This window comes from Gallinula chloropus (genome assembly GCF_964237585.1).
Source record: "Gallinula chloropus genome assembly, chromosome: 5".
Taxonomy (NCBI): Eukaryota; Metazoa; Chordata; class Aves; order Gruiformes; family Rallidae; genus Gallinula; species Gallinula chloropus.
The window spans coordinates 77,449,191-77,469,209 of record NC_140090.1 but is presented as its reverse complement, the minus strand read 5'-3'; the positions used below and the strand labels follow the sequence as shown (position 1 = coordinate 77,469,209).

Here is a 20,019-nt window from a genome sequence, read left to right as displayed (position 1 = left end):
TCGTGGAGTCAGCAAGGTACTCTGCATGTGAGTGTAATTGGCTGGTCATGGTGATTTTGTCAGCAAACTGTCCTTATCCCAACCCATGGAGGCTCTGTCTCTTTCTCCTCTGGGGCTGAGTGAGCAGTGGGTAGTGCTCAGCCACTGTTTGGGGCTCAACCACCACAGCAGGCTCAGAAACAACTCTTCCTTCCTCTCACCTGTGCGTACAGCTGACCATGCTATGTAGCTACAGGCAGTCAAATTCAGGAGAGTAAGGCACTTCCTAACCACACCTCCTCACCTGGACCTAGACCAAGGCAACCCCTTGCAAAACAATCTGCAATGCCTGTATTTCAGTGCAGCATGCAACGACAAACCAGGGGAAAGTTCTTTGGGAACTGTACAACACATGTCGAGCTCTCACTTGATTTGTGCCTCTGCCACCACCTTGCCCAGTGACAACGTAACAGGTGAATATTTATGAAGTATTTGTGGTAGCAAAGCTCTTGGGAGAAGATCTGTCACAGTGGTGCTCAATATGTTCTGGGCTTGAGAAAAAGCATTTCTTCACCTTTCATGTATTCAGTAATCACAGGGAAGTCAGGCAGCTGCTTTCAAACCAGCCTGTGCTTCAGCTGGAGCTTTGCTGGGTAGGAAGAACTCAAACCGTGTCTCTCACCAGAAGATTTCCAAATGGAAATGCAATTACATGTTAATTAGAAAATTCTTTGCATAGTGAAAGGCTCCCAGTGAACAATTACTGTACATTTCACATAAGCCTTTTCTGACACAATCTTTATAGGGGGAAAGGAAAACATGAAAGAAAAACCAACAGCATAGAAAACATTATATAAAAGTGCTGTATTTGAGTATTTCCCATGCAGCAATTAAACCCTTCTGTGAAAACCTGCCTCTGACCTTTGACACAAACCACAGTAACACTAGAGAAACGTGACAGAAGGTTTTGTTCTCTCCCAGTACAAAAGTTGTGAGATCTGAGACACAATTTAAAATGACAAATTATTAGAGGACCATCACCTGATGTACAGGATTAGCACTGCATCAAGTCAAATATAAAATTCAGGCACTTTTAATACATACTTAGTACAGGTCTCTTCTTTTAACTGTGGAAGCCCAGATGCAATGTTTATACAGAAAAAGACTAGATTGACTGGGCTGACTAAGGGCATGTAAAGAGAAAACTCACTAATATAAATACTTATGGAAAATAAAGCAGCTTTGAGTCCTGCCACTGGCACAGGAAGCCTCTCAGCATTCACACCACCAGCTCTGCAGCCCTACACCAACTGGTGCAGCCAGCACCACTGATGGTGCTGTGCTCACAAGGCCAAATGTAGAAAGGCTGTTTGTGACAGCCCATAAATGCCTGTCCCAAACTGAACAGGGTGGGGAGCACAGGCAGCTCTTAACAGCTCCTGGACAGTGGCATGGCATGTTTTACTGCTAACCCAATATCTGCTTTGGCACAGCAAACTTCAGAGTCAGACTGAAGTTAGAGTTAACTCCTCCTGGAGTCAGCAACCAGAACAGCTAATGCTCTCCACAGTGGTACATTCTCTTTTAAAATGATGAAAGAAATTCAGTATTTATAACTAATTTGTGCACATATTCCTCCACAGAGTTTTCTAGACATCAAATACAATACATATGTTACTTTGCAAAGTTATTGTGTAGAACATACAGCATAGAGAACTGATACACACAAAATATTTGCAGCTGTAAAATTAGTTAAAGGCTTGACCTGGCTTTTCAGAGAACTGTTGAGCAGCTGATGAGGCTGTTCAGGTTGTTTCCTGGACTATGGCATCTGAGTTCAGGCTGCAGGAAATCATACTGGTTTGATTTTTTTCCCCTGATTATTTTTTCAAATGGATTCCTGACACCGTTTCTCACAAAAAGACAGTCCTTTTCCATAATCCTGGACATCCAGACTCTTAACAGTCCCTCAAACAGCTCTTCCCTCCATCAAGGGTTTGCTATTAGCACGATATTAAGTCACTTAAACATCACTGCTCACTTCTAGCCTCACATGAAACTGCAGAAGCCAAGCTAAGACAGTATCTCAAACTATTAAACACAATGAATCAAAACCTGATCTCTGCTGACACTCAAGTTAGCAAAGCAGGTTAAACTGTAGCTGTTAAAAACTGCCTCACATTAGCACAACTCACCACATTAATCAACACTAACTCGAGCATTTTGTAGTAGTTATGGTAATTTTAGGCTTGCAGATAGACTGTGCTGAGCAGAGTAACTCTAGTTAACTGTCTATAAGTCTTAACTCTAGACTAACAATCTCCCCAGCAGTTTCAATTCAGCAGAAGGAAAGCCTGTAAGCAACCTGACATAATGATAAAGCTGATAGTAATAATAATAATAATGACAACAATAATGCTTGAAGAAAACTTCAGAAATCATCTAGTCTACTCTCCTACTATTGCATTTTAGCAAATCTCAAAGCTGTTGATCAAACTTTGTGTGGGAGGGGCTTTTTTATTGGCATAAGGATAATTGCCACATTGATTCTTTGCCTGTCAACAGGCAAAGCGTGTACGTAGGGGCAGTAAGTCCCTGAAGTAGCTCCTTCCCTTCGAAGCTAACAAAGTCAGAAAACTTTTCAGTGTAGTGCTTCTCTTCCTTGCTTGTTTCTTTGTATAAGGCACTGCAGTCTGCTTGATTTACAAAACCATACTGATTAAATGTCCTTTCCTCTTGCTTTGCTAGAAAATTCCTTCTGGAGTCTCAGCCTGCAACATTCCAAGCTCCACTCGAAGTGAACCATCAGTGACTAGCAGGCTTCAAAACTGAGATTAGAAAAGTCAGCCAAAACCAGAAAGCCAATCCTTCCCTCCCAAAAACACTTGAAACAAATTGCCAACTACAGCAGCCATAATGATTTTTCACACATTAAGCTTTCCATCTCTTGATTCTTATTAAGTAGATCTCCAGCACCGAAGAGGTTTCTGCTGTAAGTAAAATGTCTAATTTTAAGTCAACAGAGAGGGATATAAAACACAAACACTTCTCCAAATCCCCCTCTTTTTTTCTCTTAAAGGGAGAAAAAGTTTGCTTAGAAAACCACCAACTTCCAGGAGAGAGTTTTCTAAGTTGCAAATTAAGGGTCCCTTCCTGACTCTCAGGAAGGGTCGTGGAATTAATGCTTGTAAAATGCATTGGGCATGGAAAGGCCACTGTGAGGTAGCACCACAGCATTCCTATTACCTCACCTGTATCTCTGTCTTTTTGCAGAACTACTAGAGCTTTTTTTAACCCCATTTCACAAAGATTTCAACTCAACCTTTTATGAAAGGAGAACCAGAAATAGCTTCTTAGATTAAAACCCTTAACAGCTGAGAATGCTGGAAAGGGAGGTAGATATTATTCACCTTTCAGGACTACAAATTGGGGCTGGAAGGGCTTAATTACCAAGATACACTTAAGAACACACTAAGGGCTGCTATAAAAATTACTCCAACTACAGACACAGCTCCACCTGGGAGGGAGGAAGCCATCACTACAGTCTTTTTCCACATACCTCTCCTGCACCCTGTGCTAATAAAGAGCATAATGAACCAACAGCAGCTTCACACTGTGCAACAGACCTGCTGCAAAGTGTAGAGTCTTTCCTCCCAGGTGGCTTAACAGAACCTTTCTCATCAGGCAAGCCAAGGATTCTGCAGTTGTTTTCACTTTGGAATCTCAAAGTGGAGATACACTGTTTGCACAACCTAAGGCAACAAAACCATTCCAGGAAATGTATGAGTTTAAAAGTGTCTCAGACACAAAGAGATGCTTTTAACCCATAATTTGGACGGAATTCATGATTTCCAATCAACACACTCACTGTCCTTAAACAGGTTTTCCTTAGCATTCTGTCTGTGATAATGTATTCTTATTTATAACTACAAGTAAAGGTGTAATTCAGAATGAACTGTCAGGGAAATGATTTCCTTTAACAGTGAAGAAGTCCTTATAGTTTCAGTACTCCTGTGCTAAGCTTTTTGCAATGGTGCTCAACTGGATATTTGAAGTTCCTTCATATATTGTACCTGGAATCAGAAGAAAATAAATTAGAAGACTATAAAAGCACAGTGAATATATGAAGAGAGACCAAGATATTATTTTAACAGTCCAGTTAGAACATTTACAACTATGAAGTGAAGCTTTCTATGAAGTACAAACAGAATTATTTACATAAATGTTTGTAGTTTATCATCTGCAATAATTAAAATACCCTTCTCCTGGTACAATGTAATGAAAAGACATTATTCTGAAAAGCAATTCCTAAATAACTGTTAGAAATACAAGTCAAGGGGTAATGCTATTTGAAATATCAAACTGTTTAAGTCCAATGACTGTACTGGTAAATAAGGAAGTCTTGAAAATTAAGTGCCACAGAGATTCACATCTGAAAGCCAAAGTATTATCTTCTTTTTTTTTTTTTCAAACTGACATTGTCTTAACAGAATGAGACACAATGTGCATGTCTGTATTTTATCAGTATCTAATTAAACATTTTAACTAGCCTTACACACACAGGCATTTATAGATAAACTTTTACCTTATATCTGAGCCTCTGAATCAGTGTTGATTAATCTCACTGAAAACCTGTCTTAGGAAAATTGCCAGCCATTCATCCCAAAATTTTAAGACTACTAATGCTACAAGGAACACTTGTTAAGAAACTGTCACTCACCTATTTTGCAGTCACGATAGTACTTTTCTATTGGATAATTTTTTGTGAATCCAACACCACCCATCCACTCAATACATTTACTAGTTGTCAGTGTTGCAACCTACAAGAATAGTTTGAGAGTTACAATTTCAGGATTCACCTTCATGCAGGTGGGAGTAAATAAAACAAGACAGTAATTAAAGCAGTTACCAGAAGAAGTGGGAAGAGGAAGGACTGGTATTTTTGCATGCATCTTACTTATTCCAGTTATTACAAATGACATTTTTCTATACCAGAAGACATCAAGAATTCACTGATTGTTACTGTGACAGTTCACATGCTGAACTATGAAACAGGCTAGTGGTGATGTGAGACACACAGCAACTACAAGGGGGCAGACACAGTCCAGGTTTGAATCACACTGACTCGCAGTTGTGACCAGCAGAGTTGGAATGGTCACAAATGAAGTCTCACCACACTGTTTCTGTAGCCATCAAAAGAGAGTTCTGAAAAAATGGGACCTGTCTAGATGAGTGAAAATATTAATTCACTTCATTTTTGTTTTTCAAAACTTTATTTAGGGCTGTGAGCAGTTTGTTATCTAGAGAAAAGAAGGCTAAGGGGGGACTTTATTAACGTTTATAAATACCTTATGTATGGGATGCAGGGGGAAATGGGCAGCCCCTTTTCAGTGTCTGTGGAGACAGGACAAGAGGCAATGGCTGCAAGTTGAAGCACAGGAAGTTCCACACCAACGTGTGGAAGAACTTCTTCAGTGAGGGTGAGGGAGCCCTGGGACAGACTGCCCAGGGGGTGTGGAGTCTCCTTCTCTGGAGATATTTCAGACCCATCTGGACACCTATCTGTGCAATATGAGCTGGGGAGCTGCTTTGGCAGGGGGGTTGGACCTGATAATCTCTGGAGGTCCCTTCCAACCCCTGTGATTCTATCTGGTGGACTACTTCACATTCCAAACAGGGACTGAGAACGAGAGACAAGGTACAAGCGCATCCATGACCTCACAGCAGAACGTGAATGAAACATTACACATTCAGTAACAGCAGAGTGAGAAATCCAGTGGATAAAGGAACTCTAAGTTACCTCAGCAGCATAGTACTTGGCCATGCTTGCCTCCTTTATGTATGGCCTTCCTGTTTCAGCAAGACGAGCTGCGTTGTAGGTGAGCAACCTGGCTGCCTCCAACTGCGTGGCCACCTGAGCTATCTGATGCTGCATCCCCTGAAATAAGCACAACACAAGTCAGACAGAACCAGGGCCTAGCACTCAACTGGAATTTCTGGCAAGAACCATTCTTTTCACCAAGGAACACATCTGCACACTACAATAAAAATAGGATATCTAGTTGGATTTGTAACTCTGCACTTCAATGACATTGATGTTGGAAAATGTCTGGGCCACCAAAGTCCTTGTGGGAACTGCACTCCCATTCTCTCCATCCCTCTTCTTGGATCTGGCAGTATTGGGGAGCTTCTTGTCTGACTGGCTAGGTAAGGAGGTCTAACATGAACCCATGAGCATCATGGAAAATGTCAGCCAAATCTTAACACTCTTCTCAGCACCACAGAGACACAGGTAGGGCAAAGCTGCGAGCTTAACTGAGAAAAAAAAGTTGAGAAAGTACCTCTTCAGTATAGTGGAGAAATTATGAGGTGACAACCACTTCTTCCCATGTCCCAAAACCATGAGACAAGAGCTCAGAGCAGCATAAGAGTCTTGGGAATGTGACTGATGAATGGATTCAAAGGGAAGGAAAAAGGTGATGGAGCTCACCTCTAAATGGCAGGTATTACAGAAGAATAGGTTTACTTAAATAGACCCAAACATTATGATGATTGAGAAATGAACATTTATTTGTCTAACTTGCTCCTAGAACACAATGAAACCTTTCATCTTATTAGAACATTAACACTGCTCCCTAAAAATTGCAAAAACATATATGTAGGTCAAAATAACAAAATGATTCAGCAATTATAAATTCCATTTCCCATTGAAAAGACGCAGTTCCAATAATTTCCTAGATATCTGTGGGTGCTTCCTAGAATTTGTATAAATTATGAGTAGTACTAATGTTCCTTCCCTTCATCTGAGATGTAGGTTTCTTTTAACAAGAAAATTACTATAGTAATTACAATTATATATCTTCCTTATTAAACTATACATCATTTTTGCAACAAAGAGTCTTTTTCTTTTTAAGATACAGATATTATCATGGAAACTAAATGTCTTTGTGTAACACAGGAAATCTAATAATTCAATCAGTTTTCCTCATCTTTTTATAATTTCTAGTGTCTCCAGGAAAAAAAAAAGCCTTCCCCTACACCTCATGAAAGGGTATAAAACTGGAATACATTCAACACACTGTGATATTAAAATCAGAAGAGAAATGATGTGTGATTTTCAAAGGCAGTGACTATGCTATCAAGGAAAAGGAGTTAAGTTAATAATGTTTTGAAGTTTTAAATGATTTACACAGTACCTGCAAAGGCACATAGCACTGAATTTATATATTTTAACATGACAGAGGAATGCTCATCTGAAATTCTTTTGAAACATTCTTCTCAAATATTGAGAAGTTGAGACATGACAAGACAGAGCACATATTATGCAAATCAGATTACTCGTTTTCCTGACTTCATCTACTGTGGTAATTACTACTCTCTGTGAGGAAACTTCATTAACAAGTACCTGGAAATCAAACACGCTTTTCCCAAACTGGACTCTCTCCTTTGTATAGGGAATCGTGTGGTCAAAACAGCCCTGGGCCAGTCCTAGCATCTGTAAGGAGCAAGAGATACTGAGGTGAGTCAGAGCAAAGAAAACAACCCCAAACCAAAAAAAAAAAGCTTTGAGGAATAAGCCTATTCCATACTATTCCATTCCTGAAAGAAACTTTCTTAATAAAGGCAAAATATGTGGAAAAACATGATCAAAACCCCAAAAGTTATGGGTCAAATGTAGTTGCACAAATATTTACTGTTTCCAGCAAAATTATTCATTAGATGGGAAAATTATTTTGAACTCAAGGTCTATAGATCACATTATACTATGAAAAAACAAAGAAAGTGAATGATGATTCAAAGATAAATAATAATAAATAATCCTAATAAAAATAATCTCTCGTTTTATAGAAGGGACTAGACTGTCAGAAGTTGCAATTTACATAAGGAGTTAGAAAATTAGTATAGCACAAGGAAAGATAACGTTAGTTCCAGCATCTTCTAGAGAAAAAGCATAACAACTTCAGAAGACCCATTGTCTTTTCACGCCCTCTCTTCACTCAGCAGTGAAGACAGCAAAACACAGTTGTTATCTTGGGGGATAACATCTGGGAAAACCACACACTAACACTTATAAAAAACTAACTTGCATCCACCACAGTGTCTCATTTGCTGGCTTAAAGAAACATTCTGAAATCTGGAAAGTAAACCAGTTTTACAGTTTTTTAACTACCAAATGTTGTGAAGTGTATTCCATTCCAAACAAGATACTAAAGAAAGGACCCTGCCTTTCACCTATGTTGGAACAGCTAGCTGTTAGCAAATAAGGTGGTCAGTTGGTTTCATTATAGAACTACCATCCACCTGAACATAACATTTCTAGCTAGTTTCTTTCCTGGGACAAAGAAATCTAGGGAATTAGACTAGGAGAAGCATCAAACAAGTTAAAGAGATTAATGGCACAAAGAGCTATCAAAAAGTAAGGTAACAATACAGTAAAATTAGAATCTCACAAAACTTTCCTAAGTCAATATGGGATACTAGGACGTGGAAGCCAGCTGTCACACCAAGCAGCTGAGTCAAACTACTGTTCGTGATGTACAACAGTGTCTGGGTCTATTTTGGATAGACCCACACAGTAAGCTGAAAGCCAAGGGCCCCAAGAAGATAAAATCATGACTCTGACTGGGTTCAGACATCTACTCAATTATTTAAGATTCTAGAAAAAAAAAAAAAACCAACCCAATACATATGAAAATTAGTATGTGGGAAATGAGCCTAAGAAAATAGAGCCAAATTGCCAGATTTGTTGCCTTCTTACATAAAGGCATCTAGATGACCCAAGCAGAGCAACTTCAGCACCTGTAACAATCTATGCAGCTACTAAAACCATCTGAAACTGTTTCCACAGCCACAATTACATTTTATAAGATGTTCATTATCTTTTAAAACTACTACTACTGCAAACCTAAATTCAATACTACTGGGCTTTAGAACTGCTGTTCTTGTCCACTCAAGTACATTTCTCTTCATCTGAAGGTGCCAAGAAAGTAGTACCTAAGATATAACAACTACCTGACCTTAACTTTTAATTAGGTTATAAGTGTAACTTGGAGTAATTAAGTGTAAAATCCAGACCATGTATTTTACTGCCAGAGCCTCTATATTATATATACCTCTGGGAACAACAGGGCCCACAGCCCTAGTTTTTAAATGCTGTATCAGACCAAGTATAATCACAGATAATTTTTGGAAATGATGGAAAACCCAAGCCATTTAGCAGCACAGTATACTGCCAGGCAGAAAGTCTAAGTTTCATGAGGGCCATTACATCTGGTCTGTTTACAAACCAGGGCAAAAAGATAAGGGAGACAGGTTGTATGACATGTTACACCCTATAGAGCACAGCTACATCCACAAAGTAGACACAAAGAGAAGATTATCTTCTAAATGAAGTTAAAAATATAAAACCCTAAATATAAAAACTAAATATTTAAAGATATTAAATATTAAAATATTTTTAAAAATTAAAAAGTAATGTTATTATACTGCTGAACCTGATTTCCACTCAAAACAGCAGCAGTCTGAGATGCAAACTGAGTTTACAAAAAAATACTGGATTTTGAAATAACTCCCAGGCTCAGCTCAGCACTATTTCCCCCTAAGATGAAGTTCTCCAACACAACAATGAGCTAGCACACTCATGCTAATAAAAAAAATATTTATCTTGAAAATAAGTTGTTGACAAAACATCAGTTAGCACGTGGTCACGTTTGGCAACCCCATGCAATCACAGCTGGAAGTAATACTACTGCACATTCCAGCATGTGATATTTTCCAAAGCTACTTTTATTTTGTAAAATAAATTTGTATAATGGAAGATAAAAATGTAGATATATTCCAGTAGCAGTAAGTTAACCACCACAGACAAACTCATTGCCATGTAATGTTTTCTAAGCCTATTGCTTATGTCACCGAAGGAGAATTTTACCCTTGACAGCGTTCAGTATTTTACGTGGGTACAGGAATAGTGACATCTAGTGGCAATTTAGCTTTTAATAAAGTATTTCCTAAATAGTTTATTCTTATTAGCTTTAAATAGTCCGCAAATGTCAACCCAAACTCGCAGTTATATATTGGTTGTGGTTGGTATGAAACAAAATGACCCACCTGGGCAGCAATACCTATTCTGCCAGTATTTAGCATTCCAATGGCATATTTGTAGCCTTGTCCAACCTGTCCCAGGATATTGGTCTCAGGAACCTGAAGAATAAAACCACTCAGTTACTCCTCTTCTATACTGCTTTGCACCTGCAGTACAGTTCACAGGTGAATCAGTCCACGTGTTTTATTTAATGGTCTTTGCAAGTGAAGGCATAAAACAAACTAGGTATTTGATTCCTAGAATATCTGATTAGAACATTTACTGATACATGTGATTATAAACTTATGACTGAGAAAGACTGCATCAAGATTTAAGCAACCCAACACCCCTCAAGACTTCTGTGAAAGAATAGGGAGGAAAAAGTTAAAACTATTCCAAACAATCAGTATGTCTAAGAAAGAAAAAAAGGAACACATTGGGAATTTAGTTAACATTCTTCTCTTATACATGGTGGAGCTCCAGTTACACACAAATTGTGCTTGAATAGTTAGACAACTTAACATACCTTAACGTTTTCAAATGTCACTGGGCAGGTAGAAGATGCTCTGATTCCAAGCTTATCCTCCTTCTTCCCTACGTGTAGTCCCTCTGTGTTGCGATCTACTATGAAGCACGTAATTCCCCTGTAACCCTAGGATGAATTGAAAAAATCAATCAAGAACTGCTTTTCATACTAATATCACCAAAAGGTAGGCTAACTCTCTCATTCCAGTACTGATATTTCATGCCTGCTTAATACTGTATTACTAAATAAAACATCAGCACCATCCTCTGCTCCTTCTATGTCTGCTAATTATGGTTTAACAAAGGCCAGAGATGCCTTCCTACTAAAATACTCTCTTGGTAAGACAGGGGACTGGTATTCTGTAAACAAGATAGGACTACGGTGTTGTCTGTACTGGGAATCACTGGGAAAGCAAGTCACTGCTGTGCAGTGAAGTTACTGCTTGCTGTTGGGACACAGGGCACAGTCAAACAATGGATTACAAGAATGTATCTTCAGACTGAAGTGGTCAGATGAATAATGGCATCTAAACATCTGTCATGATCCTGTAGGATGCAAGATTTTACCTAAGCCAAATCACTTCAGCTACTGCATACACAGCCCTCCTTTCAAGACTGTCCAAAGTAAGAGCACTGACCAATGAGACTGGTGTCACTGGGACCAAAGCTTGAATATTCAAAGTGTTTTAAGTGTTACAACAGACCTACTCTAACACCCAGAACTGGTGCACACATTCTCCTTGTGATTTGTTTGCAGAACATTGAAATCACTGTCTCTTCATTTTAAAGAGGCAGTGGGAACATTAATAATGCAGTCTGGAATAATTTTCATAGTTGTTATCAAAAAGCCCAAAGAGTTGATTTGGCATTCAGAAAATGATCTGGCAAGACACTAAGTAATGCATGTGACAACACAGGGATTGCACAGCCAACCTAAATCCTGGCATCTCCTGCAGAGAGGCTCACAACCTTCACATCTTTGATGCCTTAAATTCCTGAAGTACAGAATGGTGAATTCTGACAGCTGCTGCCTCCCCTTTTTCCCCTCTGTGTAATTCTTACTTCCAATTCTCCATCCTTTCCACCATTCATTATTGTTCCCTCAGCATTTCCCCATCAGAACCACACCAGTGTCTCCCATTCAACATACTACAAGGTCCACAAGACAGAACTATGAGGTATTCCTGGCCATATACCCATCTTTTCCTGCAGTTCCTCTCACTGAGAGGCAGGAAAAGTCCCAAGGTTCTTCTGGAAGAGTTGCCTCTTATTAAAGAAGAGGCTGCTGTTTTAATCTCACCTCAATGACAGCCCATCTCACCAAATGGGAGCTGCTGGTGCAGAGTGTACATTGCAGTACTGATTCTACACTGGTCTGTTCTCTCATTTATACTGATGTCAACTGTTACTTAATCTTTGAGCAGCATTGACTTTTAATCTCCTTCTTGAATATTTAAAAGCAGATTTCTAATTTTAAGAAGACAATGTATTATATATTTTAAGTGTTACATTAATGCAGAAACAACTCCAGACTGTAAGGCAACACACAGCAGATGGAAAATATAGAAACTGGCTGATTAAAGATATTTTCCTTGCATGTAGCACTCAAATCACCAACCAGAAATGAATAAAAGTTCAGAAAGTGACATGATGTTCAACTGTTCAATACAATAAAAGAAGCCCCCCCTTTCTTATTTAGTCAAAACTTGAAGTTTTAATTTTAAAAATAAGTATCCTGAAGTTAATTTTCTAAAGAAAGAAATACTGGAAGAAGTTTAAAAAAATAAGTAAAAGTTTTCAAAAAATTTAGTTGTGTGTTTGATTAACGCTCTACTGCACCTACAACTGACTCTTCTGCATCTACAACTGACTCTTCTGCATCTACTACCTATACCCAAATTGGTGGCAAAACTTGAAAGTTTGACGACACATGAGCACTCCCCTATGTAATATTTTTTACCTGAACATACTTGCCTGCTGTATTTTTGTCAGTTTTCCAGTGCATGTAGCCTAAGCTCTATTTTACCTTTTAACAACAGCAACTTGTCAGTTTAGTCAGAAGGTTTGGAAAGACTTTGACTGTCTGTTCTTCTGTTACTCACTAACACCACTGCACGCTGTGCTCTTCACCCCAGTAATTCTGATTCTGACATTTTTATTTCCCCTGGTGGGAGGAATTTATTAAGTTGCAAAGCAAGCTCTCAATTTGTGTTGGGAAATTATTTTTGAAGGTTTGCTGTCAGCTAGGCAAAGGTTCAAAGCCTGTTAACCTTAAACATCAGATCATTAATAAAAAAATCCAGTGTTTCACATATAACCAGCTGTCAACAGAAACACAACTACACTTTAGCAACTTACTAAGGAAGGATCTGTGTTTGCCATCACAAAGAAAACTCCTGCATGTTCTGCTAAGCTAATCCACATCTTTGAGCCATTGATGATATAGTAGTCTCCTTTCTTTTCAGCCCGAGTCTTCAAAGAAAAAGCATCACTGCCAGATCCAGCCTCTGAAAGACAGAAGCTCCCTATCTGCCAAATGAAGGGAAAAGTTAATTTTATTTTTTACTGAGCACACAGGCACAACATGTAACAAATGCTGCAATGAAAACAGTTCTAGGCAAGCACAAGTCTCTGAAATTCAAACATTTTAAACTGTAACATCAGAATAATTAAGTTTCAGATGTGGAGATTAAGAGTGGAAACTCTGTGTAATTACATGTCTCTCAAAGTCAACTGCTTTAAAGTTCTTTTCCACAGTACATTTAAAATTTAATGAGACTAATAAGTGCCTTTCCACTTTTACCTCTCTGCTATGGATGACAGGATGTATCTGTATCACCACAGACCTCAGCTGTAAGCAGTGTTCTGAAGTTTTATTTTCCAATACTGCAGAAACACAATCCCACCAGCATCACTTAGCTACTAACAATTCTATTAGAGTTTAGTAAAGTGAGACTTTGACATACCAAATCTTTAGTGACTCTGGGCAAGTAAGTTCTCTTTTGTTCTTCTGTTCCATATGTGGTAAACAACCTATTTGTCAGTGTATTCTGGAGTTCACACACAAGAGAGACAGCTGGATCAACTTTGGCCAATTCTTCTACCACCAATATGACTGAAAACAATGAAGCTCCAGTTCCTCCATATTCTTCTCCAAGCTCAATACCCATCAGCTGAAGTGCAAAAGAAGTGAATGTGTCAATGTTAGTTCTTGTCAACAACAGAATCCAACTGTCTCCAGATCCTTCCCTAAAGACCCCTGTTCCTTCAATACCCTTAAACTAACAATTCTTCCCAGAAGTTGATAGTTCATGCAGGACATAACTAATTTTTATGGTACAGAACTGAGAGTTGTTGCTATATAAAATAACATTCTAAACACAGGCAAGCTTTAGGTAAGATAGCAGGGAAGGCTACATTTGAATCCAGGAATGATCAGTAAGATACCTTCAATTTGTGGTTGCCCAGTAAGGACACAGAAGGGCTCCTGATACCCTTTTTTCCAGCAACACTTATCAAAGTCACCACGTTCAAGCATTCTCTGCAGTTATGCTTATCTAATTAAAAAAAAAAACCCAAACCAAACAAAAACACAAAAGAGGAAAAGGAGATAAGGAACTCAAAGCTAAGATGGAAACGTGGTGTGGGAGAGATGGAAAGAATATTACAAGAAAAGATGGAGAGCAAGGATTTAGTAAAACAATAAAATAGAAGAGAAAGTTGCCCTGCTGCTAAATCCAAAACGTGTGATGGTTCAGTAGTTCATTCGAATTACATCCTTTGGTCTTTTCATCTAAATATCCCAAAAGTGCACAGCTATTCTTGAAAAGACATCATTTTCTGAAGAAAAGGTTACGTAGAAGTGTGCAGACCCCTTGTTCAAACAATCCCTGGATTACAGAATCTTCCATTTTTGAGTTCTCATCCATTTTTTGTACCAAAGGTGCAACTCGTTCCTGAGCAAATTTTGTCACTGTAACAGAAGGAAGAAGTTGTGTAAGTATTTTAACACCCTACTTGAAGATGAACAGTAATATGCTACTTCTGACAGATTATGCACTTCTAGACAAGTTAATAAAGTGAAAAAAAAGTAATTGCCTGAGTGAAACATGGTAACATGCCACAATGATCAACTATTGTTTCCTTCTCAAGTCAGCTACAAGTCTCTAAACCCAAACACTTCCTACAAATTCAGAAACTGTGAAAGCATTTCAGCAACACTTATGTAACATTAGCTGACCAAAAACCTGTTATATATAAAAACATTTCAAATATACCCCTTGTTTTATTAGCTGTATCTAATTTATTTATAAATGAAACCTGATGTTTTGGAAGGTGGTCTCGGGCTTTCAGACACATTTTGAGTGCACGAAATCCTATAAATAAGACTGGTTTTGTCCAACTGGAGCCTTTTATAAGCTCTTTCCCAGATGTGCAGCTCCTAACTCTTTCACCTTCACTCTGAGCATTCCCTCTGAAACATGGTCCCCTTTGTGCAGGCTTGGCTGCATGGCAGTCACACCTCATCTGTCACCGTTCTGGGTATACCCCAAATCTCTGAAAACCAGCTACTGCAGCTGAACACTTCAGAAAGGGCAGCAGTCAGTGCCAGGCAACTTCACTTCTACCACAGCAACAGTTTGAAACAGTTAATATTTATTTATGCAGAGTAAACTGCACCATGGTTTGTGGAATGGTAACATGGAAAAAGAAGCATTACATTCTTCTCTTGCCAACTAGAACAGTTTGAATATTAACTACAATTAAACAACTAAATACTGAAAATATTTAAGCTAAGTTTTCCCTTCTGATTAGACATCTCTGAGTTTTAACCACACAGATAATAGGTACCCATATTTTTCAGCATCGTCTCCTCTTCGGTGAAGGTCTGAAGTGGAGCACAGACAACCCCATCACTGGCTAGATTCGGCTTCAGTTCTGATCTGGAGGATCTAAAGACACATGAAGAAGTCCTCCAGGGAGCCAAGTGTGCTGGCAAATTTCTTTTCAGCTGTGGACAATAAATACAGAGCACAGAAACAGTTAACAGAATTAATATACAGATAGCAATACACAAATTTACCCAATGTTTTTATTAAGTAAATTAATAGGAAATATAACATATATTCAATGTCTAGTTTGAAAGTTTTTGGGAAGATATTATTCCCCCAGTGTCCTAAAGAAAACATCCTTTAACTACAACTCTCTTGATCCCAAACTATTTTCTTTGTGGAACTTTACTAACGCAATGTTACACTGTTGTGTTACACAACCTCTTCACAAACATTAATTTCAGTCAGTGTTTACACTGAACTAAACCCTGCTGAGGGCCTTTATTTTTATACCTGATTTTGTGAGTCTCCTGCAGTATCACAGCAGTCAGTATATATTTTGACAGAATTAGTATCTTCACTAATATGACACAAATAAATGTGAAACAGGCATACAAATGTTTTTTTTTTTTAACAGAAAACCTGTCAACTTTAATCATAGATTAGGTTTCTCCCTGGTTTTCTAGGGGCCAGCAACTTGTTCTAAAGCAACGTGATAGCATTTCACCTGGAATATTGTGGTTTTTTGCTGTGAAAGGATGTAAGTCTTAACATCACCGTAGATTTTTGTATTCAAACTGAGTTCTTACCCACCACTTCATGGTTTTCAGAATGGGCACACATTTCATAGACAAAGCCCTGGCATTTCAATGCCTCTGTATAGTTAATTTCTGTACAATTCATTTAATTCCTACAGTTAATACGTTGACTGAACTATGTAACTAATAATTAGTTAGTCTCTTATTTGGTTGATTCATTTAAAAAGTACAGGAAAGGGGTAAAATTGGGTAATTTATGCTTAACCTCTCTCTATTCATCCATGATGTACATCACTCTCAAATGATATCAAGCAGCAGTGGTTATCCAAGCAAGAGCAGAGGCTGTACAGTGTGTTGCTACAAGGAGAATGGAGTTAAACATAGGTGGCAAAAGTCACAAGAATGAACAGAACAGACAGTGGCTTTTGGGGGGAAGCTATGGCAAAGTGATTGACAGCTGGGTGAATGCAGACACTGTGACAGGTCATTAGTTTTGTACCTTGGAGAATTATAAAGAATTTAAGTAGATAACAGCAGGCTTTAGAAAAGAACATGTTTGGTTTGGAAGTTAATAAACATCCTAAACAGAGAATAATTTATTTTTTTTTTAAAAAAAAAAGTTAATGTAATGAGTAGGATCTGGCTCAAAAAAGTAACAGACCAGCAGTAGCTACACTGCTGCAAAATGCATTCCTGAAAAGCAGTATGCAAAAGAGGCAAGACAGAAAACCTGCTTTCCTCTCATAGCTCCCAAACTTCAACTGGCACATGTCTACAGAGCAGATCTTTGCTACAGGTACCTGTCATTACTGCTGTGTCAATCTGAAGTGTGAAGATACATCTTACAGACATAACTGCTGGCACAGAGCCCTGGTAGAAACACAGCTGTACCATACAAATCATGTATGCATGAGCACATGCCTACCAATACACTTTCTTGCCAGCACCCACTCTTGACCCCACAGCAAGCAGACCCACTGACAGCACCATAACCAGGCTGCTCTTTAGCCCACAGAACACAAGGCAGTTTGCCATGCACACTGTGATAGCAGCATTCCTCCAGAAACAGCTGAAACTCTGGGGTCAGGAAGGAAAAATTCCTTTGATCTTTCTAAGAATTCATTCTCTTCCCTCTTGCCTTTCAACACCTGACATCCCCCTGGCTGAAGAACTGATGGAAAACAGATCTATGGACTACTACTCTCTTTGTGACAAGATGCATAGATGCATAAATCTATTAGGGTAGAAAAACTCTGACTTTAGCACAACCCATGCATGACAATAAAACTAGTAAGAAGTGGTAATACAGACAACAAATTTTGCTGTGAACATTCAATGTCCATTCACATTCAACACCCTATGCCACATAAACCAAACACTGACTACTGGGGCTCCATGGAAAAACAAATAAAGAGTTGCTTTAACAGAAATAAAATCCAAGACAACCATGTTCTGGAAGCTGTCAGTCAGGGAAGGATTAGGTGCAGAACATCCAGCTATGGGAGGGTCACTCAACACCAAGAGGTTTAACTCCATATTCTTAGCAAAGGCTGAGCTGGAACAGATGAAGTATACACACACACACACATATATTTAACACAGCATGCTTTCTGAGATGTTACAGGATTACAAAGCACACATATTTCCTGTTTCTTTCACTGCTGTATTTGCAAGTACAGAGTAAAGAACATTTTCTTCTTCCCTGGTGCCATAACCAAAGGTGTATCCCTGAGAATGTTTCACCAGTACTGACCAAGAGCTGCCAGGAAAAATACATGGTGATCTGTAGAAGAATACAATGGTCAGTAGGCAATAAGCCAGTACAGTTGAAACAACAACTGGTAGTAACTCTGGGATTACCTCTGCTTTGGGCTTGACAGCACCTGACACTTGGATGTGGACACATCTCTAAATACACCCACAGAACTCTGCCCAAAGTACAGACTCTCCAGATCAAAAAAATGCATAGATTTTTCTCTTGTGTTTTCATGTGAACAGGCAGGTGGACAAACCTGATGAACATCAGCACAGCAAGGTCATACACAAGCACACAGGCAGGTGACCTGCTGAATACCTGGCTAGCAAGTAGAAGCTTTGAAAAGGCAGTAAGCAGCTCAGTGGTTGTTACAGGCTGCAGCCACCATAGCAAGCCTGCTCTCTGCAATAACGCCCGAGGCTTTGAGAAGGTTAGTGCTGACAAGTAACCATCTCCTAGCTCAGCAGAAACCACCCCAGGCTTCTCCCCCTCCCCAGAGATTTCCCTCAGAGGCTCTTCTACAGCAACCAACACACTAGAGAACGGGGGTCCTACCACAGGAGGAGAAACAATGGCAGCCCTTAACACACCGATGCAGACATGGTTTGATAAATGCTTGCTTGCGCCCCCCCCACTCCCTGAGATAATGCTACAGGACAAAAGGAAAATTCATAACAAGGTTACCTTGAAAAGTCTTAAGTATGTTCCCAGGGGATGGAACTTTACATTGTCAGCACCCACACACACTGAGCACCCACTCACGGGTGCACCAGAGGAACAGCACAATGTAGAAGTGGTTTTTATTTCAACATTTAGATTAAAAAAAAAACCCAGGCAAGTCACTACATTATCATTTACAGTTTTATTATTAGGAGGCAAGCAGTCAGGTAGCATTTTCAGTTTTCAGATAGTTACTTAATATGCATGCTTGCTTCTCAAATGCTTTGACATTGCTTCCCCTGCTTTCCTTCTTCCCCTCTCTCTGTAGGTAACGATTTATGCTGCTATAAGATTCAGTCTCCTTGCCCTACAAAGCGCATGTATTTGAAAATTGGTTTCTGGGTTGCTGATAACATTGATTTTTCTCTTTATCTCAACTCTGACGTCCACCTGAGCTCTTTAAAGATCAGGTCTTTTAGTCTCCTTCTGCTTGTCTTACAATCTACAACAAGCTTTTAATGCCGGCGGCCCTGGCAGCAGTTATATACAACAAAAAAAAGGGCCACAGCAATATATTTTCCAAGGCAGGGTGCTTTCCTTGCTGATTCCCACCACCTCATCCATCCCAGCCGGCTTCCAGACAGCTCCTGCCTCTCAGCAGAGGAGCCCCATGGCAGGAAGCTTCCTCGCCCTCATCTCCGGGGTTGTTTTTCTCCATTCCAACCGTCTCTAACGCCACGCAAGGAGGCCCCAGGCCGGCTCGCCCTCCCACCCCGCAGAGCGACAGCCTGCGTGCGGCCCAGCCCGGGCTTCCTGCTGGTTTCTCGGAGTGAACCCTACGGTGCCACAAGCCGCTCGGATGAGTAAAGGAGAGAGCGAAGCAGCTCCGCGGCTGGGGCCGCGCCGCCCTCCCGCAGGCACACCCGCCGCGGGCTGTGTCCCGCCTACCGGCCGCTCCACAAGCGCTGCAGAGAAAGCTCCTTGCGAGAGGCCGCCACCTCACAGGGCAGCGTGAGGAAAGAGCTTTCTAACCCCGCCGCCGAGCTGCCGAGCGGACCTCGCATCCCCCCCACCCGCAGCTCCGAGCCCCTGCGAGCGGCTCCCCGGCGCGTCCTCAGGTGGCCGCAGCCCGGGGAAGGCGGCAGCGGGACCCGAGAGCCGCGTAACGGCGACGCGAGAGGCAGCGCCGCGCTCGCGTTACCCCCACCGCAGCGCTCGGCAGCCTTAACCACAGCCCTGAGGCGAGAGGCGAAGCGGGATCCCTCCCGTCACACCCGGACCTCCTGCCTGCGGCTCCCCCGGGCGCCCGGCAGCCCCAGCCCAACAGCCGCAGGTTGAGAAGCGCCGGTAGGAGAGTGAGCCCGCCCCGCTTCACCTTCGCGCAGCTCCTCAGCCAGCCGGCACCCGCCGCCATCTCGCCGCCCGCCC

At 40.3% G+C, this 20,019-nt stretch overlaps 1 protein-coding gene across 1 annotated transcript; it reads right to left on the bottom strand.

The window, feature by feature from the left end:
- Positions 1-826: 826 nt before the first annotated feature.
- Positions 827-20,005, bottom strand: ACADSB (acyl-CoA dehydrogenase short/branched chain; the record flags this gene model as incomplete). The annotated part of the gene is made up of 11 exons (XM_084265580.1): positions 827-4,052; positions 4,700-4,799; positions 5,780-5,917; positions 7,385-7,474; positions 10,087-10,179; positions 10,587-10,712; positions 12,944-13,114; positions 13,552-13,758; positions 14,458-14,558; positions 15,437-15,596; positions 19,967-20,005. 11 exons carry the CDS (start codon positions 20,003-20,005, stop codon positions 3,982-3,984), a joined length of 1,296 nt encoding a protein of 431 aa, XP_084121706.1. The 3' UTR covers positions 827-3,981.
- Positions 20,006-20,019: the final 14 nt, after the last annotated feature.